The sequence below is a fragment of the Hyaena hyaena genome, unplaced genomic scaffold, assembly GCF_003009895.1.
Source record: "Hyaena hyaena isolate Hyena2069 unplaced genomic scaffold, ASM300989v1 scaffold_296, whole genome shotgun sequence".
Taxonomy (NCBI): Eukaryota; Metazoa; Chordata; class Mammalia; order Carnivora; family Hyaenidae; genus Hyaena; species Hyaena hyaena.
Genome location: NW_024080931.1, coordinates 598,500 through 626,161, shown reverse-complemented (window position 1 = coordinate 626,161; position 27,662 = coordinate 598,500). Strand labels below are relative to the sequence as shown.

The 27,662-nt window shown below is 57.7% G+C and overlaps 1 protein-coding gene across 3 annotated transcripts in view; it reads left to right on the top strand.

The window, feature by feature from the left end:
* Window positions 1-27,283, top strand: part of UHRF1 (ubiquitin like with PHD and ring finger domains 1) — a 35,501-nt gene extending 8,218 nt beyond the window's left edge. For all 3 annotated transcript variants that reach the window (XM_039247561.1, XM_039247563.1, XM_039247562.1), the window contains exons 3-17: window positions 5,498-5,761; window positions 6,505-6,665; window positions 8,980-9,195; window positions 14,229-14,329; window positions 14,444-14,630; window positions 15,124-15,247; window positions 15,336-15,443; window positions 15,715-15,819; window positions 16,630-16,736; window positions 20,253-20,415; window positions 20,491-20,628; window positions 22,136-22,286; window positions 22,363-22,517; window positions 24,546-24,650; window positions 25,816-27,283. In XM_039247561.1, coding sequence (XP_039103492.1) covers window positions 5,498-5,761; window positions 6,505-6,665; window positions 8,980-9,195; window positions 14,229-14,329; window positions 14,444-14,630; window positions 15,124-15,247; window positions 15,336-15,443; window positions 15,715-15,819; window positions 16,630-16,736; window positions 20,253-20,415; window positions 20,491-20,628; window positions 22,136-22,286; window positions 22,363-22,517; window positions 24,546-24,650; window positions 25,816-25,962 — 2,232 coding nt within the window. In that variant the 3' untranslated portion in view covers window positions 25,963-27,283. The remainder of the gene's footprint in view (window positions 1-5,497; window positions 5,762-6,504; window positions 6,666-8,979; window positions 9,196-14,228; window positions 14,330-14,443; window positions 14,631-15,123; window positions 15,248-15,335; window positions 15,444-15,714; window positions 15,820-16,629; window positions 16,737-20,252; window positions 20,416-20,490; window positions 20,629-22,135; window positions 22,287-22,362; window positions 22,518-24,545; window positions 24,651-25,815) is intronic.
* Window positions 27,284-27,662: the final 379 nt, after the last annotated feature.

Here is a 27,662-nt window from a genome sequence, read left to right as displayed (position 1 = left end):
ATTTTAACGTTAGGACCGTTAACATGAGGTGCAGATCACCTGCCGTTCAGTTTTTGTACTTTTTATTCATGCCATTAGTCACTATTGGAATTTTAGGATCCTTTTTTTTAAGGTTTTATTTTTATTTATTTCTTAATGTCTATTTATTTTTGGGACAGAGACAGTGTGTGAGCAGGGGAGGAGGAGAGGGAGAGGGAGAGGGAGACACAGAATCTGAAGCAAGCTCCAGGCTCTGATCTGTCCGCACAGAGCCCAATGTGGGGCTAGAACTCCTGAACCGTGAGATCATGACCTGAGCCCAAGTCGGACGCTTAACTGACTGAGCCACCCAGGTGCCCCAGGATTTTATTTTATTTTATTTTATTTTATTTTATTTTATTTTATTTTTAATGTTTTATTTTTTATTTCTAGGAGAGAGAGAGAGAGAGACAGCATGAGCAGGGGAGGGCCAGAGAGAGAGGGAGTCACAGACTGAAACAGGCTCCAGGCTCTGAGCCGGCAGCCAGCACAGAGCCCGACGCGGGGCTCGAACCCACGAACCGCGAGATCGTGACCCAAGCGAAAGTCGGACGCTCAACCGACTAAGCCACCCAGGCGCCCCCCCAGGATTTTATTTTTAAGTAATGTCTACATCCGGTGCGGGGCTCAAACTCACAACCTTGAGATCAAGAGTCGCGTGCTTCACCCACTGAGCTGGTCAGAGGCTCTGGAATTTTAGGATCTTGAAAATGAATCCAAACGTGGAATGTTCCAGCCCCAGGTCTGGGCCCAGCCTTGCTGCCTCATGGTTCTTGAACAGAACATTTGTGCATGGCTCTGGGCAGGCAGGGTGGAGGGAGAGGGGCACACGACACCTACAGATGGTTGTGTAAGCTTCCTGCTGGCTGTGAGGGAGGCCCTGCTGGAACCTTCCAGAAGTGGCCTCAGGAAGCAGCCAGGCCAGCTTGTGAATTATGCGCTCGCAGTGCCCCCTCTGCGCAGCCTGATGCCCCCTCTCCCTCCCCCATTTCTGCCTCTGTCGGAGTCCTTGCCCCTGCTTGGAGCCTGGCTTCTCGATTGTGGACCCGAGGGGCCTGGGGCCGCTCGCCCTGGTTTCAGCTTCTCTGCCCCTGGCTCTGCGGCGTCCAGGTGCCTCGATTTTAGGGTTTATTTCCGGTCCTCTGAATCATCTTTGTTTCCCTTGATGAGCGTGGGAGCGCGTCTGTTGCTGCGTTTCCCCGTCGTGCAACCCGATAGCGCACCTTCGTGTGATAAAGCCACGTTTCTCCTGCAGATCGTGCTGCCGGGAACGTGCCATGAGGTCACTGTACGAGCCTCTCAGGCACATGTCATGGTCCCTCTAGCTCAGTGGTTCCCCTGGGGGGTGATTCTGCTCTTCTGGGGACATCTGGGGCTGTCAAAACTGGGAGGGCTCCTGGCTTTGAGTGGGTGTGGGTCAGGGATGCTGTTCAGCCCCCATGGTGCCCAGGATGCCCCTGGAGAGCGATGTCCGCCATGCCAAGGGGCATCTGCATCACCAAGGGGCTGGGCCCCAGAGCACAGGTGTCTGTTCCTCCTTTATAAGGCCTTTTGGGCTGCCTCCAACTGGTTTCCTTGTCCCCGTCACACCGGGGACACTTGTTTCTCTCCATCTTTTTACTTTGGTTTTTTTAAAATTTATTTTTATTTTTATTTATTTCTAGGAGAGAGAGAGAGAAAGACAGCATGAGCAGGGGAGGGTCAGAGAGAGAGAGGGAGATACAGACTCTGAAACAGGCTCCAGGCTCTGAGCTGGCAGTCAGCACAGAGCCCGATGCAGGGCTCGAACCCACGAACCGCGAGATCATGACCTAAGCGAAAGTCGGATGCCCAACCGACTAAGCCACCCAGGCGCCCCACTTTGATTTTCTTAAATGTTAATTTTTGGAGAGAGAAAATGACAGCGTGAGTGCCGGGGAGGGGCAGGAAGAGGGAGACAGAGGATCAGAAGCAGGCTCTGTGCAGATGCAGACATGCGGCTCGAACTCCTGAACCATGAGATCATGACTTGAGCCAAAGTCGGATGCTTTAAAAAAAATTTTTTTTTTAAATGTTTTTTACTTATTTCTGAGAGAGAGAGAGAGAGAGAGGGAGTGTGAGCAGGGGAGGGTCAGAGACAGAGGGAGACACAGAATCCAAAACAGTCTCCAGGCTCTGAGATAGCTGTCAGCACAGAGCCCGACATGAGGCTCAAACCCACAAACCATGGATGGGATCATGACCTGAGCCGAAGTTGGACACTTAACCGACTGAGCCACCCAGTCACCCCTGGACGCTTAAATTGAGCCTCCGCGATGCCCGTCTATCTTTTTAAATTAATGAACTTACTAGTTGTGAACTCCTATTTATTTAGTTTTGTTGTTTTTTTGAGAGATTGCCAGTTGGGGAGGGGCAGAGAGAGGGAGGGAGAGAATCCTGAGCAGTGTAGAGCCCAGCGCGAGGCTCCATCTCACGGTGGCCAGGTCATGTGCTGAATCTTCAGTTCTCTGCAGTATTAGGAGGGTTCAGAGGTTTCCCGTACACCCTGCCTCCCCCAACGCTGGCCCCCAGCTGTCACATCCCAGTTAGGGCGGCTCGTCTGTTACTTCAGTGCAGTTGACATTAGGTTTCCTTCCGGACATGCGTTCTGTGGGTTTGGACAAATGTCCCCACCACTGTGGATCAGAGGAGCCTCACTGCCCTGAGACTAAACTCCTCGGTGCCACGCCTGCTCAGTCCCTCCTCACCCAGCCCCTGCTGTCTCCATAGTTTTGCCTTTTCCGGAATGTCCCAGAGCTGGAATCACACAGTATGCACGTTTCTTGGACTCCTTTTTTCTCTTAAAAAAACAAAAAACAGAACAGCTTTACTAAGATGTAATTCACATACCACACAGCTCACCCGCTAAACTGCACAGCTCGGTGTTTTTTACTATATGCACAGGTTAGTGCATCCACCACTACAGTCCAGTGTAGAATATTCCATGACCCCAAACGGAAGCCCCATCCATGGGGTGCCGGGGTGGCTCACTCAGTTAAGGCTCGGACTTCGACCCAGGTCATGATTTCGCAGTTTGTGAGCCCGAGCCCTGTGTCGGGCTCTGTGCTGACAGCTCAGAGCCTGGAGCTGCTTGGGATTCTGGGTCTCCCCATCTGCGCCCCTGTGCTGCTTGTGCTCTCTCTTTCAAAAATAAATAACCTCAAAAAAAAAAAAAAGCCCCCCACCCTGCTAGTTGTTACTCCCTGCCCCCACCCTTCTCCCAGCCACCGGCCCCCATGAGCCCCTTTGCGTCTGTGGAGGAGCCTGTGCTGGACGTGTCACGCACGTGGACTCACACACGCGTGGCCTCTCGTGCCCGGTTCCCTCCCTGAGCGTCGTGTGTTCGGGGTCCGTCCGCGGGGCGGCGGGTGGGGGCTCCTCGCTCCTGCTTGTGGCCGAGGGACGTGCGCGCACCTGAGGTGCCTGTGCAGTGGACGCACCTGAGGGACCTGCGCGTGCGCGGTGGACGCACCTGAGGGACAGGAGCGTGTGTGACGGATACGTGGTGTGTATCCATTCTCCCCGTTGGTGGCCGTGGGGTTGTTTCCACCCTTGGGCTGCCGTGAGCCCTGGGGCTGTGCACATGCGTGCGTAGGTTGACTCTTCCTTCCCGTCCGTGTTCCTGGTGACCACTGTCCTGTGCTGGCCCTGTGATGGAGGGCAGACATCATGCCCCCCCGCCTTGGCCTCCCCGCAGTACTCTGGAGGCTCTACCTTCACGCCCGGTGAACAGGCTGAGGGACAGGGCTGCTGAAGCCCCTGGGCCGTCCTCAGATGCGTTTTTTTTTGGGGGGGGGGAGGTGATATTTCGTTAGCATCTTTGGGCTGTGGGTCTGTCACAGATGGTTTTGGACCCTGGGTCTTGAGTGTAACACGACCGTTGGCGGCAATCGGACCTTTGAACCACTAACTTCCGGTGAATTGGAAGGAAGGAAAGTTGGTTATTTGTGTATCTGTTGCCTTTTGTCTTCATTGTCTTTAGGACCCTGCCTCTGAACCGGGGAGTTCTGCCCTCAGGGGACTCAGGGGACCGTGGGCGGTGTCGTGGGCGGTGTCTAGGGACGTCTGTGGTTGACCAGGAGTGTGTGTGGTCAGGACTGCTGTTCCCCTGCGGTGCCCGGGACGCCCTGTGTGTCCGCATTGCAGACACCTGCCTTAGGGCGTCTGGAGAGGACGGGGTGGGGGGTGCGGGGCACTGAGGGTCATTGTTGGGGGCTGGCCGAGTGCCCCGGGACAGTTTGTAGTAAAAGATAACTCCATGGCCTTTTGAGCCACCAGGAGGCGGCTAGGAAGATAAACTTCACAGGCCCCTTGCCAGGACACGCCCGGGGTGGCCAACTTGGGTTTGCTGGTGGTGGAATTAGGAGAAAGCAGCTGGCGGAGGGGGCGGAGCCAGAGCCTTCAGAGAACCTGGTGAAGGTTGGGTGTGTGTCTCCTTGGGTTCATCTAGGACACGGCCTCCTCCTCGGCCCCGGTGACACTGGGGCTGGGTCCTTTCCTGTTGTGGGGGCTTCGCAGGCATTGCCCTGGTCGTGACAACCAAAGCGATCCCAGGTCTTGTCAAGTGTCATCCTGAGTGAGACCCGCTTGGTTAGCGGGTTCCATTGATCCCCGGGAGTCTCCTGTGTTCTGTAATGTTACGACTGGCTTAGGCGCTCGGGCGGTGCACACGTTTAAATATGCTCACTGAGTGGAGGGAGAGAGGGGGTGGCCGCCCTGGTCTGGAGCGTTGGACCCTGTGGGGGTTTACTCTGCTGTCAGGTGTGAGCAGGGACTGGACTCCATTTCCCCCCTTGAATAACTAGTGCACAGTTTCTCTGCCTTGACACGGTAGCCTGCTGAGCCAGGAGACCTCACCCAGTGTTCCCTGGAGGGCAGAATTCCCCTCAGTTTAGAACCAGTGATTAGGTAGTGCGTTTTTATTGTAATACAAGTTACGAAAGACAGAATGTTAAGAAAACTGCCCTGGGGCGCCTGGGTGGCTCAGTTGGTTAAGTGTCAACTCTTGATTTCAGCTCAGGTCACGATCTCCTGGTTCATGAGTTTGAGCCTCCAGTCGGGCTCTGTGTTGACAGCTCAGAGCCTGCTTGGGATTCTCTTTCTCTCCTGCTCTTTCTCTGTCTCTCACAGCAAAAAAAAAACATTCAGAAAAAAGAAACAAAACCGCCCCTGGCGAAACAAAACCCTCCCCTGCACAGGAGGGTTATGCAGCGTGTTCACAGAACATTCACTCTATCACGCAGGGAATATCCTTCGAGAAGGCGTGAGGGCCCCGAAGGAAGGGGTGACCACGTGCACCCCTGGGAGCTGAGGTCTTCCTGTCCCGTAATCTTCTCTAGATCCTGTCCTCTGCGGGGGCACATGTGGCACTTTGCTGTGGCGGAGTCCTGCCCAGGACCGAGGGTGAGGCGAGCGCTGAGTGACCGGCAGGCTGGTGACCCTTGCCTTGGTGTCTCTGCAGATGGAAGACGGCCACACCCTCTTTGACTATGACGTCCGCCTGAACGACACCATCCAGCTCCTGGTCCGCCAGAGCCTGGTGCTGCCCCCCAGCGGCAGCAAGGAGAAGGACTCCGAGCTGTCAGACACGGACTCGGGCTGCTGCCTGGGCCAGAGCGAGTCAGACAAGTCCTCCAACAGTGGTGAGGCGGCCTCGGAGGCGGACGGGAAGGCGGGCTTAGCGGATGAAGACGTGTGGGATGAGACGGAGTTGGGCCTGTACAAGGTGAGTCTCGCACAGAACGTTTGGGGCTGAGTGTGGGCCCTGCCTGGCCAGTCCCTTCGCCTTCGGGCCCCCAGTAGCCTGCCCCACGCCCCTGTGTCGTCCCTGGCTTCCCAGTAGCCCGACTGCGATCTCGGGGTGAGGGGGGCGGGCTGCACTCATTCCCTTGGCTGGGCCCCCTGGTCCTGCGGGGAAGATCGCCCGTGGGTGGGTTCCTGGAGCATCCCTGTAGGAACAGAACATTCCAGCATTCCCTTGTGATCCTTGCCAGCGAGTCTTGTGTCTGGGTTTGGCGGGGGGCTTCTGTGCCCTTCCCAGGGGCCGTAAAACCTCTGAATTCGCTGCCGCCCTGGAGATCAGGTAGCATTACATGAAGATGTGGGTTCCCAGTTTGTCTTGAAGGACCCTCCCCGGGCTGCAGAGCAGAGTGATTCTGTCCCCAGGGGACACTTGGTCACATTTGGGGGCGTCTGTGGCTGTCACCACTGTGGGTGCTCCTGGCGTGGGTGGGTGGGGGCCAAGGCTGCTGCTCCGTCCCCATCAGCACCCGGACGCCCCCACCCGGGGGGACGACCAGGCCCTGATGTCAGCAGGACCGTGGCCAGGAAAGCCCGTCCTGGGCGCTCGCGTTTGCATCTGGGTCCTGTGGCGTCGGGTGCCCGAGGACTCCAGCAGTCTGTGGTCGGTGTCCCTGATCGGACGTTCCTTCTCTGGGCTACACGAGAGTGTTTTGTCGCCCCCGGCAGGTCAATGAGTACGTGGACGCCCGGGACACCAACATGGGGGCGTGGTTCGAGGCGCAGGTCGTCCGGGTGACCAGGAAGGCGCCTTCTCAGGACGAGCCCTGCAGCTCCACGTCCAGCGCGGCGCTGGAAGAAGATGTCATTTATCACGTCAAATACGATGAGTGAGTGTCCCTAGGGGCAGCGAGGCCGGGGTGTTGGCTCCTTGTGTGGGGCCTGGAGTTTGGCACTGCCTCGGGGATGATGGTGGGGACGCGGGGACCTCCGTCTGCTCGCTATCAAACTGCACAGGAGGCCACCCCTCGAGGACCCACCAGGCTGGGCCCCCTCGGTCATCTAGTTGGAACTGAGCCCCACCCACCCCCACTTCCTGTTCTGTGTCCCACGTGTCCCCACCGCACAGAGCCTCTGAGTCTCTCGTCCCTCCCTTGGCGGAGCACACACCTAGTTCTTAGCGCTTCCTGCGCGCGGCCCGGTGGCCCGGTCTGTGCACGGAGAGGGCCTTGATGTGTTGAGTGGCCATCACCAGACTGTGCGGGCTGGGCGGCTAGAGCCCCACAGTTCTAGAGGCTGCAAGTCCAAGATCATGGTGCCGTCAGGCTCTTCTGGCGTGTGGACGGCCACCTTCCCACCATCCTCACGTGGCCGCCTTGTCCTCTGTGGGGCCGAGAGAGCAGCCCTTGTGGCTCCTCCTCCTCGAAGGACGCCAGGCCCCTCGAACCAGAGCCCCCCTCGATGACCCTGCTCAGCTCGCTAAAGGCCCCCCCCCACGTGCAGTCCCATTAGGGGTCAGGGCTTCGGCATGGGGACTTTGGGCGACATAGATCCGTCCATGACAGAGGACACGCGCGCCTCCCCACAGAGAGCTTATGTTCTGGGGTGGGGGCCGGGGGGCAGGGCCTCGTCTGGTTCCTGCCAGTTTGTGGCACATCCTAAACTTGGCTTTTCAGAAATTCTAGGAATAGTCGGATGAGGGAGTCCATCCCCACAGGCCCCAGCCTCTCGGGTGGGGTTAGCGGTGAACGGCGGCCTTTGGGCCAAGTCTGCAGCCCGGCCCGGCCTGGATTGTAAAGACAGCTTCCGGGGCGCCTGGGGGGCTCAGTTGGTTAAGCGTCCGACTTTGGCTCAGGTCATGATCGCAGGGTCCATGGGTTCGAGCCCTGTGTTGGCCTCTGTGCTGACAGCTCGGAGCCTGGAGCCTGCTTCAGATTCTGTGTCTCCTTCTCTCTCTGCCCCTCCCCTGCTCACGCTGCCTTTCTCTGTCTCTCAGAAATAAATAAAAAAGGAAAAAAAAAGCTTCCCCCGCACATCGGCGATGCCTGTTTGTTCCTGTACCACCTGTGGCTGTTTTCCTGGTCACGGGCGTTGAGTAGTTAGAAACCTGCCAGCTTCCAACGCTGAGAACGTTCACTGTCTGACCCTTGGGGGGAGAGTTCGGCAGCCCTTGCTCTCAAAGATTTACTGGAGAAAATGGGGCGCTAGGCACTGCGGGCAGGTGTAGATTTAGGGGTTCCCTTCAGCTGAGGCGCAGCCTTGTTGGTAGAACGATTCTCTCAGCCCAATTACTTTATGCTGAGCCTGCTAGAATATTCCTGCATATCTGGAATCATGAATCCTTTTTTTTTTTTCATGTTTTTTCTAATGTTTTATTTATTTCTGAGAGAGAGACGGCATGAGCAAGGGAGGGGCAGAGAGAGAGGGAGACACAATCCAAACCAGGCTCCACGCCCTGAGCTGTCTGATGGTGGGGCTCAAAACTACAAACAGTGAGATCATGACCTGACCTGAAGTTGGACGCTTAACCGACTGAGCCACCCAGGCACCCCTGGGAAGTTTATTTCATTTCCTTGGGAAATACCCCCCCAGTTTTATATTTATTTACCTTTTTATTTTTTTTAATGTTTTATTTAATTCTGAGAGAGAGAGAGAGAGAGAGACTGCATGAGTGGGGTGGGGCAGAGAAAGAGGGAGACACAGAATCTGAAACAAGCTCCAGGCTCTGAGGTGTCAGCACAGAGCCAGACGCGGGGCTCAAACTCCTGAACCATGAGATCATGACCGGAGCTGAAGTCAGACGCTTAACTGACTGAGCCACCCAGCCACTGCGTGTCATATTTCCATTTCTTAATAAGGACACCAGTCATTGCATTTAGGGTCCCCCCCCCCCCAGCATGACCTCCTCTTGACATGTTCAGAGACCCTGTTTCCAAGCGAGGTCCCCTTCCCAGGTGTCAGCAATTAGGGCTCCCCACGTGTTGTCCTGGGGACACACAGCTGAACCCACAGCACCTTCCATAATAGGGGCGGGTCTCTTATGGCTGTGGATTTTCCATACCAGTAACTGAGGGGACTTCACGGGCCCCGTGATCAAGGTGACCCAAACCCATGCTGGCACGGCCGTTTCTGCGTTGGCCTCTGTCTCCTGTCGGGCACGCAGTCGGGTGTCCCCGTGGATCTAAGGGCGGCGTTTCCTCCCAGCTACCCGGAGAACGGTGTGGTCCGCATGAGCTCCCGTGACGTCCGGGCCCGCGCCCGAACCATCCTCAAGTGGCATGAGCTAGAGGTCGGCCAGGTGGTCATGCTCAACTACAACCCCGACAATCCCAAGGAGCGTGGCTTCTGGTACGACGCGGAGATCCTGCGCAAGCGCGAGACGCGGACGGCGCGGGAGCTGTACGCCAACGTCAGGCTCGGGTGAGTGCCGCGCGGGGCCCCAGGACTGTGCGGCCAGAGCTGCCTTGGTGAGTCCCCACCTGGGGGGCCGTCTCCAAACCCCGGGCCCCGATGGTGGGGATTTCAAGGTACCTTTCTCTCTTTTTTGTGCGGTCTTGAATTTGGTCAATAGGTAATCATCTCAAGTGGGTCAGAACCTGAGAAGGACTGAAGGAATGTTCTCCCCTCATCCACTCCTTTCTGGAGACGTCTCTCCTCTGTTGCCTTCGGTGCATCGCAGCATAAACACGCATGACTGCAAAGCACACGGAGGGCGTACCCCCCACCTCCTGGCTCAGCAAACTGCAGTCCATAGACCAGATCCGGCCCCCGGCCTGTTTTGGCCAATAAAGTTTTATTGGTGGACAGTCATATCCATCTCTTTAGCGGTTATCTGTGACTGCTTTGGTGTCACAAGGGCAGAGTTGACTAGTTGGGAAAGAGACCGTGTGGGCTGTAAAACCCAAAATAGTTTCTGTCTGGCCCTGTGCAGGAAGTGTTTGCCAAGCCCTATTCTACCTTGCCTCTGTGGGCGTGTGTGTGCATGCGCGAAAATATATGTAACAGAAAATTTACTATCTGAACCATATTTAGACACACAGCTCAGCAGCATCAAACATACTCATGCTGTTGTGCAGCCATCCCCACCATCTGTCTCTAGAACTTTCCATTTTCCCAAACTGAGACTGTCCCCATGAAACGCTGCCCACTCCCTGCCCCACCCCTGGCTTCCCCCATCTACTTTTTTTTTTTTTTTTTTTTTTAAATATTTTTATATACTTCTAGGAGAGAGAGAGAGAGAGAGAGACAGCGTGAGCAGGGGAGGGTCAGAGAGAGAGGGAGTCACAGACTCTGAAACAGGCTCCAGGCTCTGAGCTGGCAGTCAGCACAGAGCCCGACGCGGGGCTCGAACCCACGAACCGCGAGATCATGACCTAAGCGAAAGTCGGACGCCCAACCGACTAAGCCACCCAGGTGCCCCTCCCCCATCTACTTTCTGTCTCTGTGGATAGGTTGCTTCTAGGGACCTCCTGTGAGTGGAGTCATGCAGGACGTGTCCTTTGGGGTCTGGCTTCTGTCACTGCGTGCGGTGTCTTCTGGGTCCATCCATGTTGTAGTCAGGATGTCCTTGTGGTTGTATAATATTCCATCATATGTATCGTGTATACATATACAAGTACTTGGGTAGCAGCAGCCTAAGGACAGGTACAGCTAGTGCCAAGGTCCTGGGGCAGAGGCATACCTGGTGCATTTGTGGTCTGGGCAGGAAGCAAGTATGGTGGAGTGGAGGGAAAGGAGGTGGGAGGAATCAAGACTCTGGGAGCCTCCAAGCAGTGCAGAGAGGTCTGGAGTTGCTATTCATTCGCTGTTGCGGGCAGTCATGGGCATATTAAAGCATAGGAGCCACACGATTAGACCTAGGATTAAGAATCCTAGGGGCGCCCAGGGGGCTCAGTCAGTTAAGCATCTGACTTTGGCTCAGGTTTTGATTTCACAATTTGTGAGTTCGAGTCCTGCATCAGGCTCTGTGCTGACAGCTCAGAGGCTGGAGCCTGCTTCGGATTGTGTCTGCCCCCCTCTCTATCTCTGACCCTCCCCTGCTTGCGCTGTCTCTCTCTCTCTCTCTCTCTCAAAGATAAATAAAACATAAAAAAATCTTTTTTAGAAGTATTGAGTTTCATTCCCAAGTGTGTGGAGACTTTGGAGCTATCCTTCTGTTTCTGATTTCTAACTGGACTTTATTATGGTCAGAGGACATTCTGTGTATGATTTTACTTCCAAATCTGTTGAGGTTGTTTTGTGGCCCCTGCTAGGGTCTAACTGGGTGAACATTCGGTGGTGCCTTGGGCCGAAGACAAAAGCGTACAGTGTTGGGCGCAGCGTCCCGCTTGAGGCCGTTGGAGCCTGTGCTGCTCCCTGCTCGTCTCTGCAGACTGTCTGTCTGTCTGGGTCCGGTGCTCCGGGGAGCCCGAGGGCCGCCCTCGCTGTGGCGTGTCTGCCCCCCCTGTGCAGTCAGAGGCTCTTGCCTGGTCACACAGCCCTTGGGCAGTGGTGTCCTCCTGGCCAGAGGTGTTTCCCTTGTGCTTTAAGTTCCGTCTGAGGCTCCCTGGCTCCGCGGAGCCGATGACGCAGCTGCTCGGCTTTTCCAAGTTAAGGTTTCCGTGCTTTGTCCTCTTCCTTTGACTTTCAGCCGACGTCATTGAACTTGAAGTGAGGTTCTCCCAAACGGGACACAGTGTGGCTTGTTTTTTAATCAACTTTGCCGTCGTGCCTCTTAATTGTCAGGTTGAGCCCGGTCTGAGTCCCGGTGATCACCGGTGCGCTGCGGCTTTGTGTCCTGTCTCCTCCGTTCCCGGGGCCACGGACGTGTCTCAGGATCCCGTGCGGCCCTGCGTGTGCTCTTATGAGTGTGCCGTGAATGGTCCCCCATGTTTCCCCTGGATTTTACCGCGAACGTGTGACGTATGGGGGGGTCACTTGGCCACTTGGGGCAAAGCGTAGAAAGCTGTCTTCACGTCTGTCCCTGCATCGTCCCCGAGAAGCAGATGGTGTCAGGATCTGCATTTCAGTCCTCCCCCCCCCCCCCCCCCCCCCCCCCCCCGTGACTGAGACGGCGTCGGAGGACAGGCCGCGTACGCGCCCACAGTTCCGCTCGCTCTTGCTGTTCTCTCTCCTCTGCTCCTGAGACGCCTTCCTGTGGGACTTCCTGCCCGTGCGAAGAGCCGCCTTCCCTGCCCTGTCAGGGCGCGTCTGCCAGCAGCGGGGTCTCCCCTTTCTTTCAGGTGGCCGTGCTGCCGCCCCCGCTCCCAAGGTGGCGCCGAGCGTCTAGCCCTCTCATCCATCGTGTCCTGTGGTTTATTTCCTTAAGTGACTCTTTCTGAGAGACTTGGGTGCAGCGGTATCAGCACAACGTGAAGATGAATCGTAATTCTTTTAAGTTTTTAATTTATTCATTTTAAGTAGTCTCTGTGCTACCTAATGCGGGGCTCGAGCCCACGACCCCGAGCTCGAGAGTCGCAGTCGCCCCGCTGGGGCCAGCCAGGCGCCCTGGGCCTGATTTCTTAGTCACCTGTTCAGTCATTGGCCTGTTTTCCCCTCGCAGCCGCCCGTTAGGCCGGGATCGATGGCGTGACGCGTGCAGGGGAGGCTGCTGCGTGGCGTCCGAGCCGCTGTTACTTTGCCGCCTCCGGGCCTTTCCTCTCCCTCCCGCTTCCCTCCCAGGCCCTCTGATGAGGAAGCAGCCGTGCTGGTCCCGCGGCTGGGGTTTTGCCTGCCGCACGGCACCGCGCCGCCTCCTACGCGCCCTCCCCCCGGGCGTCCTGTGAAGTGGCCGGGCGATCTGGGCTGTGGCTGTGGCCGCTTGTGCTGTCGAGCACTGAGACGTGGCTGGCACGTGCAGAGACGTGCGGGAGTGTGACATGCTGGGCGGCAGGACTTTGCTGGAGAGAACGTGCAGTAGCTCTCGCTACCAGGGCTCTAACGGTCTCGGGGGTTGAAATAACATTCGGTGCCTGTTGAGTTAGTCAAATGCATTCCCATCAATTCCATCCACTTACTATTTTTTTAATGTTTATTTTTGAGAGAGAGCGTGAGAGTGCATGAGTGGGGGAGGGACAGAAGGGGAGACACAGAATCTGAAGTGGCTCCAGGCTCTGAGCTGTCAGCACAGAGCCCGATGTGGGGCTTGAACTCACAAACTGTGAGATCATGACCTGAGCCGAAGTTGGATGCTCAACTGAGCCACAGAGGTGCCACTGGTCCTTTTTTTTTTTTTTTTTTAAAGCTTATTTATTATTTTGAGAGGAAGAGTGCAAGTGGGGGAGGGGCAGAGACAGAGGGAGAGAGAGAATCCCAAGCAGGCTCTTCAGTGTCAGCACAGAGCCCGATGTGGGGCTTGAACTCACAAACCAGTCTCCTGACCTGAGCCAGTCATGTGCTTAACCGACTGAGCCTCCCCAGGCGTCTCTGGTTCCATCTGTTTGTACTTTTTCAGAATGGTTCTCAGGAAACAGAGTTTCCCAGGTGGCCCGTGTTTGTGACCACATTCAGTTGCCATTGGATGTTTTTGATGTAGTTGTTAGATGGATTCCTGGGGGTCATTTTTTTTTTTTATGTCTCTTTATATTTTGAGCTTGGAGCCTGATGCAGGGCTCCATCTCATGACCTGAGCTGAAATCAAGAGTCAGATGCTTAGGGTCACGTGGATGGCTCAGTCGGTTTTGAATATGACTTCGGTTCAGGTCGTCATCTCGTGGCTTTGAGCTGTGTGTCGGACTCTGGTGACAGCTCGGAGCCTGGAGCTGCTTCGGATTCTGTGTCTGTCTCTCTCTTTGCCCCTCCCCTGCTTGTGCTCTGACTCTCTCAAACGTTAAAAAAAAAAAAAAAAAAAAAGTGTTGGAGGCTTAACTGACTGAGCCACCCGGTGCCCCTCACTGGGGTCACTTGAAGCTGTCGGAGTTCTTTTTTTTTTTTTTTTAATGTTTTATTTATTTCTAGGAGAGAGAGAGAGAGAGACAGCGTGAGGAGGGGAGGGTCAGAGAGAGAGGGAGTCACAGACTGAAACAGGCTCCAGGCTCCGAGCTGGCAGTCAGCACAGAGCCCGACGCGGGGCTCGAACCCACGATCCGCGAGATCATGACCCAAGAGAAAGTTGGACGCTTAACCGGCAAAGCCACCCAGGCGCCCCGAAGCTCTTGGAGTTCTTGTAGTTTGAGGCCTGGACACTGATGAGACTTGACCCGTGGGTGTTGTGTGTGGGGCCTAGTTGGATGGGCCTTCTGGCTGCAAGGTTAGGCGCTGTTCTCTCTGATGCAGCTGGTAACGAACCCCTGGTGTGTGGGTCGTTTTTGTCTGGTCTGATTCAGTAGGACTTGAACGGGGAGGAGGGGGCGGCCAGGGAGAATTGGAGTCAGAGGTGTTCATACGCTCGGAGAATGTGTTAGGTGGCGGGGTCCCCCCAAAGCCCCCCAGGCGGGTTGGCCCGCTGGAAGGTTCTAACGGCTTCTGCCTCACAGGGACGATTCCATCAATGACTGTCGGATCATCTTCGTGGACGAGGTGTTCAAGATCGAGCGCCCGGGCGAGGGGAGCCCCGTGGTGGAAAACCCGATGAGAAGTGAGTTCGGATCCTGCCCGTCCGGGTGCTCCCCGTCAGGTGTGGGGCGGGGGGGTGGCGGCGCCCGGCCCAGCTCCAGCCCTGGCGCTGAGCCCGCGCCGCCCCCCTGCGCAGGGAAGAGCGGGCCCTCCTGCAGGCACTGCAGGGACGACGAGAGCAAGGCCTGCCGCGTGTGCGCCTGCCACCTGTGCGGGGGCAAGCAGGACCCCGACAAGCAGCTCTTGTGCGACGAGTGCGACATGGCCTTCCACACCTACTGCCTGCGGCCGCCCCTCAGCAGCGTCCCCAAAGAGGACGAGTGGTGAGTGGGGGGGGGGGGGCCGGGGGGCTGGGCGGGTTCCGGGCCACACGCGTGTCCGTGTGGACAGGAGGGCGGTGACGGGCTTGGCTCGGTGCTGGGGAGCCTGACCTGTCACGGAGGTATAGCTGCAGGCCGCGTGGCTCTTGTCCCCACACGCGGCCCTCGTCAAGGTGGGGAAACCGAGTCTGCGGCAGCGAGCAGGTGCCGTCGCATTTCCCCGGTGTGTCCCGGGTCGCAGCTGGATTTACTCGCCTGGTGCGGAGGCTGCTCAGATTCCCGAGGAGAGGGACCGTGCAGCAGTGCGCCCTGTGGCGAGGGGGGTGTTCTCGTGCTGCGACGCCCAGTGGGGTCACTGGCCACACATGAGCTCGACTTCTCGTTTCGTGTTCAGGAAGTTAAGTTTAAATGGCATCCCCGCCCCCCCCGCCCGGTGCAGGACGGCAGGGAGTCGGGGGGCCGGCGTGGGCAGGGGGTGACGTCCCTGCCGTCACAGGTACTGCCCTGAGTGTCGCAACGACGCCAGCGAGGTGGTGCTGGCGGGGGAGAAGCTGAAAGAGAGCAAGAAGAAGGCGAAGATGGCGTCGGCCACGTCCTCCTCACAGCGGGACTGGGGCAAGGTGAGGCGGCCCCGTGCCCCGCACCCCTGCCGCCCTCCCCGCTCCACGGGCGCTCACACCGCTCTCCCCTCTGCTTCTGGACGCGCAGGGCATGGCATGCGTGGGCCGCACCAAGGAGTGCACCATCGTCCCGTCCAACCACTACGGCCCCATCCCGGGCATCCCCGTGGGCACCATGTGGAGGTTCCGAGTCCAGGTACCCCCACCTCCCAGGCTCTGGGGCTCGGCCGACGGGTTCTGTGCCCTCACAGGCCGCTGGGCGAGGGCCACCCCGAGGGCAGGTGCCAGGGCTGGGCTTCAGGCCAGACGCGGGGGGTGGGGGACAGGCTCTCACAGGGGTGAGGACGCCTTGGGCAGAAGAGCCCCGCCGCCGGCTTTGAGAGTGGGAGGGAGCGAGGGGTGCGGGTCAGGCGTCTCCACGGCAGCCAGGCCCAGAGATGCCGTTCATGTGTTGCTGGTGTTTGCAGGTCAGTGAGTCGGGGGTCCACCGGCCTCACGTGGCGGGCATCCACGGCCGGAGCAACGACGGGGCTTACTCGCTGGTCCTGGCGGGCGGATACGAGGACGACGTGGTGAGTGGGGGGGCGTGTTCCAGTTTCTTAAAAAAAAGTGCAGGAAGTGCACGTAAACTTGCCGTCGTCACCGTCTTCAGGTGCATGGCTCCGTGGCACCAAGCACGCTCTGTGCAGCCGCCCCCCCATCTGTCTCCAGAACCTTCCATGTCCCCAAACTGAGATTCTGTCCCCATGAGGCGCAGACTCCCCGACTCCCACCGTCTACTCTCTGTCTCTGTGGACGGGACGCCTCTGGGGACCCCCTGTGCTGGGGTCACACAGGACGTGTCCTGTGTCTGGTTCCTGTCACAGTGCACAGTGTCCTTTGGGTCCATCCACAGGGTGGCAGGTGGCAGGACGTCCCCCCTTCCCGAGGCCCGGTCACATCCGGCGTGCAGATGGACACACTGAATCCTTCGTCCGTCAGGGACGCTTGGGTTGTTTCCAGGTTCAGCTATTGTGAATCCTGCTGCTCTGAACGTGGCTGTGCTGACATCTCGAGACCCTGTTTTCAGTTCTCGGCGGGGGTGGACCCGGAAGTGGGCCTGCCCGGTTTTCTCTCGGGTGTAGACCTGATGAGGGACTGCCACATTGTGCGGTCATTTTGTTTATAAATTTTTGAGGAAGCTTCGTGCTATTTTCCACGTGGCTGCGCCAGTTTGCGTCCTTACTGGTTCCCCCCCGGCGTCCCGGTTTCTCCATGTCCTTGTCTGCGTGTGTCATTTTCTGTGTCCTTGGCCGCGGACATCCTGACAGGTGTGTGTGGGCTCGTTTTCGGTGGAGTCTCCTCCCCTGTGTGTGGAGGGCTCAGGCTGTCCTCTGTTTCAGGACCACGGGAATTCTTTCACGTACACGGGCAGTGGTGGTCGAGATCTTTCCGGCAACAAGCGGACCGCAGAACAGTCTTGTGACCAGAAGCTCACAAACACGAACAGGTTTGTGGAAGCGGCTTTTGTTTCTCTGCCAGCGTGCTTCTGCCTCATCCTCTGGCGGCTGCACGGGGCGGGGTTTGGTTCTGTTTTGGGGTGTCCTGGCGAGGAGGTTAGAGTCCCAGTAAGAGTGTGCCGGAGGGGCACCTGAGTGGCTCACTGGGTTAAGCCACCTTCAACCCAGGTCATGATCTCACAGTTCCGAGTTCAAGCCCCGCATTGGTCAGGCTCTCTGCTGTCAGTAACGAGCCTGCTTCGGATCCGGTCTCCCTTTCTCTCTATCTCCCTCTCCCCTCCCCTACAAGAGTGTGGTAGACTGTAGGGATGGCAAACACCGGCTTGTCCTTTCTGTTTGCTGAAGTCCTTCAGATGCGTTAAAGCGAAGTTTTTCCATCGAAGGCCACGTACTAGGTCTCTTTGGCTTTTTGAGCCCCACAGTCTCTGTTGTAACCATGCGATGCTACTCTCGTGGCACGAAAGCAGCCACAGGGCCCATGTAAGTGAATACGCATGCATGTATTTCAGTAAAACTTTATTTGCAAAACCAAGTAGCGGGCCAGAGATCGCTGACTCCAGACTGAAGGTTGGGGACTGACTTTGTCAGCACAAAAACATCATGAAACTGAAGAAAAAGAGATGTGATGGCCTATATGTTATAAATTGTATCAATAACACCCATACGGTAGAATGGAAAGGCAGAGGACTGTTTGGGGGAGAGGTCTGCTACACACGTGATACGTGATGGTTGTGTTTTAAGACATAAAGAGCTGTTTCAAACCAATGAGAAAAGCTACTAGGGACAGGCAAATGACCTAAATCATTCGCAAGAGAAAGGCAGATCCCTCATGACCATGAAAATGTACTCAGTGTTGTAATCAAAGAAATACAAATTGAAGCAATGGTAAGATCCTGTTAGTTTTCCTTGTAAAATTGGCCAAAACCTCTAAAACGTTGAGAAATGTCAAGACCTAGATGAGTATTCCACTGTTGGTAGAAATACAAATGGGGGGGGGGGCTGGGTGACTCGGTCCGTTTAAGCAGCTGACTTTGGCTTAGGTCTTGGTCTTGTGGTTCATGAGTTCGAGCCTCATATTGGGTACACTCGATTTGGGATTTTCTCTCCCTCTCCCTCTCTCCCCCACTTTTCCTCCCTCTTTCACTGCCCCTTGTGGGATTCTCTCTCTCTCTGTCTGCGCCTCACTCACTTGTACTCTGTCTCTCTCTCAAAAAAGAAAAATACAAATGGGTGCCGTCGTCCCAGAAAGTTCTTTACATATGGAGAGCCTTGAAAATGTTCTTTTTTGAGGTGCCTGGGGGCCTCAGTTGGTTTAGTGTCCGACTTGGGCTCAGGTCATGATCTCACGGTTTGTGGAGTCGAGTCTCGTCTCAGGCTCTGTGCTGACAGCTCAGAGCCTGGAGCCTGTTTCAGATTCTGTGTCTCCCCCTCTCTCTGCCCCTCCCCCGCTCATGCTCTTTCTCAAAAATAAAACCAAAAAACAAAAACCGTTCTCCTTTAAAAGGAAAAATGTTCTTGGGGCGCCTGGGTGGCTTAGTCTGTTAAGCGTCGACTTTCGCTTAGGTCATGATCTTGCGGTTCGTGGGTTCGAGCCCCGCGTCGGGCTCTGTGCTGACTGCCAGCTCAGAGCCTGGAGCCTGTTTCAGTCTGTGACTCCCTCTCTCTCTGACCCGCCCCTGCTCGCGCGGTCTCTCTCCCTCTCTCTCTCTCCTAGAAATAATAAATTAAAAAAAAAAATTTAAAAAAAAGTTCTTTCCCAGGACTCTAATTCTACTTTGAAAATGTGTTTGTAAGACACAAGAGCATGAAAATTTTACACATAGTGACCCACGTATGTTTTCAAGATTTTATTTTTAAAGTTTATTTTTATTTATCTTGAGAGAGAGAGAGCGCGAGTGAGCGTGTGTCAGTGGGGATGGGGAACAGAGAGGGGGAGACCATTCCAAGCAGGCTCGCCAGTGTCGGCACAGAGCCTGATGTGGGGCTTGAATTCACGATTGAATTCATGCAAGATCATGACCTAAGCTGAAATCAAGAGTCAACTTTTTTTTTAACGTTTTATTTATTTCTGAGAGAGAGAGAGAGCGCGTGAGCACGGGAGGGTCAGAGAGAGAGGGAGACACGGAATCTGAAGCAGCTTTAGGCTTCAAGCTGTCAGCACAGAGCCCGACGCGGGGCTCAGACCCACGAACCACGAGATGACCTGAGTGGAAGTCAGACGCTTAACTGACCGAGCCACCCTGGCTCCCCTATACGTAGTGACATTTATCAGACCAGTATCTAAAACTGCAAAATCGGGGGCGCCTGGGGGGCTCAGTCGGTTTAGCATCTGACTTCAGCTAAGTCATGATCTTGAGGTTCGTGTGTTCGAGTCCTGCGTCGGGCTCTGCGCTGGTGACGTGGAACCTGCTTGGGATTCTCCTTGTTCCTCCTCTGCTTGTGGGCATACACTTTCTCTCTCCTCTCTCTCTCTCTCTAATAAAGGAACCTCAGTAAATAGACAAAATTGCGGGATAAATAACTAAATTCCGAGAAGGGGGAGTGTGCTTTGCAAGCGGCTGCTTGTGTGGTGGAGCATCTGGGTGTGGGTGGGGCTGAGGCCCTTGCTCGGGAGAGGCGCCCACCGTGCCACCCGCCCTGAGCTCGCAGGCAGGGTGAGCGCTGGACACCCTTCTCTGCAGTTGTCCCGTGGGAAGCGCGTCTGTGCTGAGCCTGACCCCCGGTCAGCTTGTCCTGGGACTCCGTGCACCTTGCTGCATCGGCCCCACGGGCCCCGCCTGGGTTCGCACATCTCCCCGCGGTGCCTTCATGTCCTGCGGCTCCTGCCGTGAAACCCCGCGAACGGGGGTTTATTAAACAACAGGGATTTGTTCTTGTGTCTTTCTCGAGGCCAAACCCTGAAATCCAGGGGTCGGCAGGGCCGCGCTTCCTGTGAAGCCGGTGGGGGTTGTTCCCCCCCCCCCACCGGCGTCTTCCGGCTGCTGGTGGCCGCCGGTGGTCTCTTGTGTCCCGTGGCTCGCGGGTGTGACCCTCCAGCCTTTGCCTCCTTCACGTGGCCTTCTCCTCCGGGTGCTGTGCCTCCGTTACCCTTTCCTTTCCTTTTTAAAATAATTTTCTTAAAGCTTTCAAAATTTATTTTGAGAGAGACAGCAAGTGGGGGAGGGGCAGAGAGACCCGAGAGAGACAGAATCCCGAGTAGGCTCTGCACTGTCTGCCCAGAACCCGACCTGGGGTTCGAACTCCTGAACTGTGAGATCACGTGTGTGACCTGAGCCGAAACCAGGAGTCGGATACTCAACTGACTGAGCTCCCTAGGCGCCCCCCATTACCTTTTTTTCATGAGGACATTTTGGGCCACACTAGTCCACTCTGATCTGTGACCTTGACGCGTCTGCAGCACCCTCTTTCCAGAGGTCAGTCACAGGTCCTAGGGGGGAGAGAGTGAGCCTCTTTTTTGGGGGGACCCCACACGACCTGTCCCTCACGGGGCCGCGCTCTCCCCGCAGGGCGCTGGCCCTGAACTGCAGCGCCCCCATCAACGACCGCAAAGGGGCCGAGGCCAAGGACTGGCGGTCGGGGAAGCCTGTGCGGGTCGTGCGGAACGTTAAGGGCCGGAAGCACAGCAAATACGCCCCCGCCGAGGGCAACCGGTACGACGGCATCTACAAGGTGAGTGACCCTGTCCGGCCCCGTGCGGCCCCGTGCGGCCCCAGACGTGGCTGACCTTGACTGCGCTTCCCGCAGGTTGTGAGGTACTGGCCAGAGAAGGGGAAGTCCGGCTTCCTGGTGTGGCGCTACCTGCTGCGGAGGGATGACGCCGAGCCCGGGCCCTGGACGAAGGAGGGCAAGGACCGCATCAAGAAGCTGGGGCTGACCATGCAGGTGCGTCTTGCCGCCCCTACCCGTCGGCTGCCGCGTGGCTGCCTCAGCAAGCACTGTCCCGCGTGGGGCCTTGTCTCCTGGCCGGCCGCTGGGGAGGGGGCAGGGCCCGCCTCGGGGAGCTTGGGTGGCGCGGGCCCGGCCGGCTGGGCCTGCCTTCTCGGCCGGCAGCTCTCCCCGCTTTCTGCGATGATCTTAGATGACCTCTGGGCACCTGGCTGCACCTTGCGGACTCTTCGGTGGGTTTTGGGGGCGGGCAGGCTGTGTGTTCACGGTTGGAGGGCGGAGACCCACGCTTCCTCCTCAGAGCCGTGTGCGTGGAAGCTGGTCTCTTCCTTTTCACCGGGCTCCATGCGGCCTCCAAGCAAACCCACGCCGCGGCTGTGATGTAGGGGAGGAGGGCTCCCTCGGAGCACCCGCTCGCCTCCGCCTAGCAGCCCGGGCTCCCACCTCCGAGGGCTCACCCGGGGCGGGGCTCACCCGGGGCGGGGCGCGCCTCGGCTGCACGGTAGGGAAGGCCACGTGGGGCTATTTAAGGAACCCTAATTGCTCCTGAGATCAGAGAGCATCTCCCCTGGAGGGCGGTCAGCATAGAGTCGACTTTAGAACATGTTTGTACCTCGGAGAATTTCAGAGACTTAGAACCGGGGAGATGAACAGCCGGGGACGGAGCCCCCGCTCCCGGAGTGTTGGTGACTTAGTGTTCGCGTTGCTAAGGAAGCGCGACGGCCTCCCGCCAGAGCGCCGGGGAGTCCCATGGGCCTGGCAGTGTCGCGGGCATGGGCCTCTCACCCGGTAGTGCCTGTGGGACCGCAGGGGAGCCCCAGGCTGCTCTGAATGCGGTTGGCGAGTAAGGGCCTCAGGGCCATTTGGTTGTAAATGAAGTTCTCCGGGGGCCCAGTCGCGCCCGCCTGTTGCTCTCTGGGCTCAAGCTGCAGATCCCGCGGCCTGGCGCCTCACAGGAAGCGTTTGCCCCCCTCTCAGGGAAACCGTAAGGTCCCTGGGGGGCTCGGGTGGCTGATCGTCCGGCTTCTGCTCAGGTCTTCATCCCACGGGTCGTGGGTCAGCCTTGCGTCAGGACCTGTGCTGAGCCTGCTTCGGATCCTTTCTTGCTCTGTCCCTCCCCCGCTCGCTCGCTCGCTCGCTCGCTCGCTCACTCGCTCACATGCTCGGTCTCTCTCAGAAAGAAACCTTTAACAACAGTAGCGAGGGTGCTAAGTAGACGCTCTCACTTGCTGGATCTGCTGCGAGGCGCCCTCCGTGCCTCCCCCTGCTCCGCAGCTGCGCCCCCGTCAGGCGCACCTTGCGTCCGCAGCACTTTCATTCCTCGGGAGGTTTATTTGCCTGCGGCTCCCGGAGGCCGAGCCGCGGGGAGGAGTCTTGGAGGCCAGAGTGGGGCCCGGGGACGGGATGTCGACGGGGCGAGGTGGCCGAAGGGGCGCTGGCGGACGCAGCCGCCCCGGGCCCCCGGACTCTGCGCGTCTCACCGCCCCGCTTGGCCGCCTTGCAGTACCCGGAAGGCTACCTGGAGGCGCGGGCCAGGAGGGAGAAGGAGAAGGAGAACAGCAAGCGGGAGGCCGAGGCCGAGCACGGTGCTGACGAGGACGGGGACCTCACACCCCCCAGGAAGGGCAAGGGCAAGCGCAAGTGCAAGTCCGGAGGTGGGTGTCTCTGCGGGCGGCAGCCGCGTGCCCGCTCGGCCCTGTCCCCCTCACCCGCTCGGCCCTGTCCCCTCAGGCGGGAAGACGGGGGCTGGGTCCCCGCGAGGGACCCCTAAGAAAAGCAAGGTGGAGCCCTACAGCCTCACGGCCCAGCAGAGCAGCCTCATCAAGGAGGACGAGAGCAACGCTAAGCTGTGGAGCGAGATCCTGAAGTCGCTCAAAGACGGCCCGGTGAGTGGCCCCGCCCCCATCCCTGCTGATGTGGCGGATGGAGAGGGTTCCCCGTCGTCCCTGCGTTCGGGGCACGGCTCAGCGGCACCAAGCACGCTCCTCGCTGTGCAGCCGCCGCCGTGACCATCCATCTCCAGAACTTTCCACCTCTGCAGACAGAGACCGGGTCCCCACGAAACACGGACTCCCCGCCCTCGCCCCACCCCCGGCTCCCATCATCCACTCTCCGTCTCTGTGGACGGGACGCCTCTAGGGACCCCCTGTGAGTGGGGTCACGCGGGACGTGTCCTCTGTGTCCGGCTTCTGTCGCCGCGCAGTGTCCTCCAGATCTGTCCACGTGGTGGCAGGACGTCGTCCTTCCTGAGGTGGAGGTGGGGGGGCCGCCCCGGGTTGTCCGCTGCCCTGCACGTGGACGTGGCGGTGCCTCCGCTTCGGTGGCCCTGGCCGCCCCCAGCTTTCCTGCCTGGGGCGCCATCCTGCGCGCTGGACCGCTGCTCACGAGGGCGCCCTGCGCTCGGCCCGCTCAGCGGCCTCTGAAGCAGGCCTGCCTTTGCATCGTCCTGAGTGTGGTGAGTGGCACGGACTCGTCGCCGCCAGGGAGCCGCTCGGTGGCCTCGGACCACTGCCCACGCCTCACTCTGGAGCCTGGCAGGTACCGTCCGAGCCTGCCTGTGGACTCGGAGGTCCTTTTTTTTTTTTTTTTGAGTTTATTTATTTAAAAAAAAATTTTTTTTTAATGTTTTATTACTGAGAGAGAGAGACCGTGTGAGCAGGGGAGGGGCAGAGAGAGAGGGAGACACAGAATCCGAAGCAGCTCCAGGCTCTGAGGTGCCAGCACAGAGCCCGACACGGCTCGAATCCTTGAACTGTGAGATCATGACCTGAGCCTAAGTAAGACGCTTAACTGACTGAGCCACCCAGGCGCCACTAAAAAATTTTTTTCATAGTGTATCCATTTTTGAGACAGAGAGACAGAGTATGAGTGGGGGAGGGGGAGAGAGAGAGGGAGACACAGAATCAGAAGAGGATTCTAGGCTCCGAGCTTCAGCCCAGAGCCCGATGCGGGGCTCAAACCCACGAACCATGAGATCATGACCTGAGATGAAGTCGGACACTTAACCCACTGAGCCACCCAGGTGCCCCGAATTTGTTTGAGAGTGAGTGAGTGGGGGCAGAGAGCAAGGGAAGGAGAGCATCCCCAGCAGGCTCGACGGGTGGGTTCAAGTTAGATGCATAACCGGCTGAGCTGCCCAGGCTCTCTGGGTCCCAGCCATCCTGCCTTGAGGCCTTTGCCCTCATGGTTCCCTCAGCTTCAAGGACCTTCCCCACAGTGCTTGTGCACGGAACCCCTGGGGCAGCCGGGAACACGACCGCACAGCTGGAAGTCCAAACGACACGAATCTGTACAGCCAGGTGTGGGCCGGGCTGGCTCTTCTGGGGCCCAGGGCGGACCCATTTCCCAGGCCTCCCAGCATCTGGGGCGCCGCGTCTTTGGCTCCAGCACCCGGTCTCGGCCTCCGCCTCCCTCTCTCAGGGACCCTTGTGATGACATTGGGCCACCTGGATCACTCAGGATGGTGTCCAGTCTCCGGGTCCGTAACCCCATCTGCAAACGCCATCAGCCTCACGAGGTGACACGCACAAGTCCTAGGATTCACATGTGGCGCCCTGCGGGCCGTGACTCAGCTGGCCATGCGCCCTCCAAGTCCCCTTCCCCGTGGAGCCTTCCGGGCCGGCCCCTCCCCGGCTCTGCTGGGGCGTTCCTGCGCCTGCCTGGCCCATCTGGGTCCCCCCGCCCCTGGCCTCCGAGCTCTGTCGACGGAGGAGATGCATCCCCGCAGGGCCGCTGTCAAGCCCGCTCCGGACCCGCAGCTGGTGTGGCCTGGGCACAGCCCACCTCTCCGGGCCTCGGCTTCCTCGCGTGACGTGGGCGACCGCTGCCGCCGCCCCACGTGGGTACGCCTGTGGGGAGCTGCCGCTCTGGCACGGGCAGCAGTGGGGTCGGCTCACACGCTCTCCTTCCTCCAGTTTCAGAAGTTTCTTAGCAAAGTGGAGGAGACGTTCCAGTGCATTTGCTGCCAGGAGCTGGTGTTTCGTCCCATCACGACCGTGTGCCAGCATAACGTGTGCAAGGTGAGCGGGGCGGCTGTGGGCAGGGCGGGGGGGGTTACCGGTACCAGAGGGATGGTGTGCCCCCCTCCCCCTGCCGCCCCCTGCCGCACCCCCTGTCCCACCCCCAGCTCCCACCGTCTTCTCTCTCTCTCTGTGGACGGGCTGCCTCTAGGGACCCCCTGTGGGGTCACACAGGGCGTGTCCTCTATGTCTGGCTTCTGTGAATGATACAGGGGTCCATGACCAGATTTTTGAATGTGGAGCTGAATCTCGGTCATATTGAGCAGAAAGAACTGCCTTTCGCCCCTGGAGTCCAGGCCGTAGACTTTAGTGGACAGGATTCAGGAGTCTCACAACTCAGAAGAGGCCACGGCCTGCACGCGGCAGATGTGCCGTGGCACCAGCAGGCTGCCTCCGGTTGACGCGGCGCCCGGCTGTTTCTGAGGGCGGGTGGCTCTCCCCACTCGGCTTTCTGCTCCGGGGGCTGCTCTGCTGAGAATTGAGTTTGAAGCCGGAAGTCTGGCTGTGAGCCAGCGAGCCTGCCTTTCCCCCTGTCTTGCCCTCGGCTCCGGTTTGTGGGACATGCACTGTGTGCGGTGGTCCTGTGCTTGGTGCTGGTGGGGAGTGTCTAGTCTGTGTCACACGAGGACATTAGTAGATGATTCCTGGAGAGGGAAGGTGCCATGTGAAGACAGGTAGGGTGAGGGGCACCTGGGTGGCTCGGTTGAGCGTCTGGCTTTGGCTCAGCTCGTGATTTCCTGGTTGGTGAGTTTGAGCCCAGCATCCGGCTCCGTGCAGACGCTGCAGAGCCCGCTTCAGATTCTGTGTCCCCCTCTCTCTCTGCTCCCTCCTCCCCCTAAAAAAGGGTGGGGCCGCTTATGATACGCAAGGGTCATCCGGGAAGGGTCCTCCGAGGAGGTGACTTGAGCTGAGGCATGAGTGACGGGAGAGCCAGAGGGCAGGCCTGATTGGCAGCGCGACCTAAGTGCCAGGGCCTGGAGGCCAGGGTGAGCTCCGGGTCTTTGAGGGGCCCCAGGGCGGTCAGGCTGGAGGTAGAAAGTGAGACGCATGGTCAGGAGAGGCCTCTGGACGCTGTGAGAAGTAGGTAATTGATGCTCACTCTGTCGTCAGGGACGCGGGTGGCTGCCTGGGACAGTGCTGCTCACCCCCTCCCTCTGTCTTGCAGGACTGCCTGGACAGGTCCTTCAGGGCGCAGGTGTTCAGCTGCCCGGCCTGCCGCTATGACCTTGGCCGCAGCTACGCCATGCAGGTGAACCAGCCGCTGCAGGCCGTCCTCAACCAGCTCTTCCCCGGCTACGGCAGCGGCCGGTGATGCTCCGACGCTTCTCGCCAGTAGTTTTTTTTTCAAAGAAACGTGTCCCAGGGGTCTTTGTCCCCTCTGTTTTTAGTGGGCTTAACTTAAACAGGTAGTTTTTCCTCCACTCCCTAAAAAGCCTTGTCTTCCCGGTTTTATTTTTTTTTAACCTATGTGTTTTCCGGAGTTTGTATTACGGCTCGAAGAAAGAAGGAAAGAAAGTTGGACTTCTCAGTGTTGTATTTTGGTTTTAAAAAAATACAAAGCCTGCAGTTTATCAGCAAAAAAACAAACAAAAAAAGTTTTTCTTTCCGAAGATGGAATTCAAAACGCCTTGGCGTGAAGGCTGCTTGTGTTCCCGGCGCCAGGTTCCCAGAAGTTCCCGCCGCCGCCGAGCAAGAAGGCGCCCAGGCGCCCAGAACAATCTTTTTCAAGGTGCCTGAGTTTGGCCTCCGACGTTGAAAGCGAGTGCATCTCCCTGACCGCGGTGCCTGCTGGTGGCCCGGGTGTGGCCGGCCCTGCCGTCACCCACGGGGAAGGTGGCGAGAAGACGAAAAGTCCCCTCCGGCCCCAAAGCCACCCCCTAAGTTCGCTTTCTCACGGCAGCCCCGCGCGCTGAGCTTCCTCTCCCGGGGGTAAGCGGGCAGAAGCCGCTCGAAGCCGCCGCCTCTGGACCCTTCTGCGCAAGGCTGGGCGAGCGGCCGAGTGCGGCGTTTCGCGTGGCGCACCGCGGAAGCGAACGTTCGAAGCCATGTTCAAGTGCCTTTGGGTCTTGTCTTTTGTTGTAAACGTGGGCCCCCCTCGTAGCACTGACTTGTTGAGAATATGCCACCAGGTCCTGAAACTGTGGTTACCCTGCTCTTCCCGACACCGGCCGAGTGTGCGGGGCCAGTTTCACCCTTGTCCATCCTTCCCGCTGAATTTTCAACTCCCCGATTGAGAATTCTAAGAGGGAATTTTTTTTAAGTACTTTTTTCTGAATGAAATTTTTTTTGTAGTTATTGTATATGTACCAAGAAAGCTATAACTTAGGATTTGGTTGTGTTTCATGGTTTTGTTTTTTTTTTTTTCTTTTTTGTATTTTTTTGGGGAATGATTTGTTAATTTTTCTAACTTTACCAAAGTTTGCAGCTTTTACCTCAATAGAACAGGAATATTTTAAATCCCATATCTGCAGACAAACTGGAGTGGTATTGTTTTAAAAAGTCTTTCTTTTTTCCTTTTATTAGGTTGTTACTGTATTAGGAAGAAACAACAAAATCCTGTGTAGGCTTTTTCTAAGCAGTTCAATATTCTTTGTCCAAATTTTAGGTTCTCGGAATAAATGCCTTTTACAGATGTACGGGGTCGTGTCTTCTGTCGGCGAGGGGTTTTGCCATCTTCCTGCAGGGACGTCTTTGGGTCCCGGCATTTCATGTTCTCGTCTCGAGGCTCCGGGACACAGGCCTGGGAGGTGGTATCCTCTGTCCCCGGAGGAGAGGACACGCTTGATGCCAAGGCGTGTGACGTGGTTGGGCCCGGGATTTCACGGGGCCGCCAAGCCGAGGGGCCCAGTCCCGCCTTCCGGCTTGGCACCAGGGCTCGCTCCCCGCTCCCCGAGGTGAGTGGTTCTGTCCCCTTTTACACAGGAGGAAATGGACAGCCACCCTGTCCGTTAGGCGCGTGGCCTGAAGTCCCACGATCCTAGTGCGGTCTCTGCAGGCCTGGGGACATCTGGG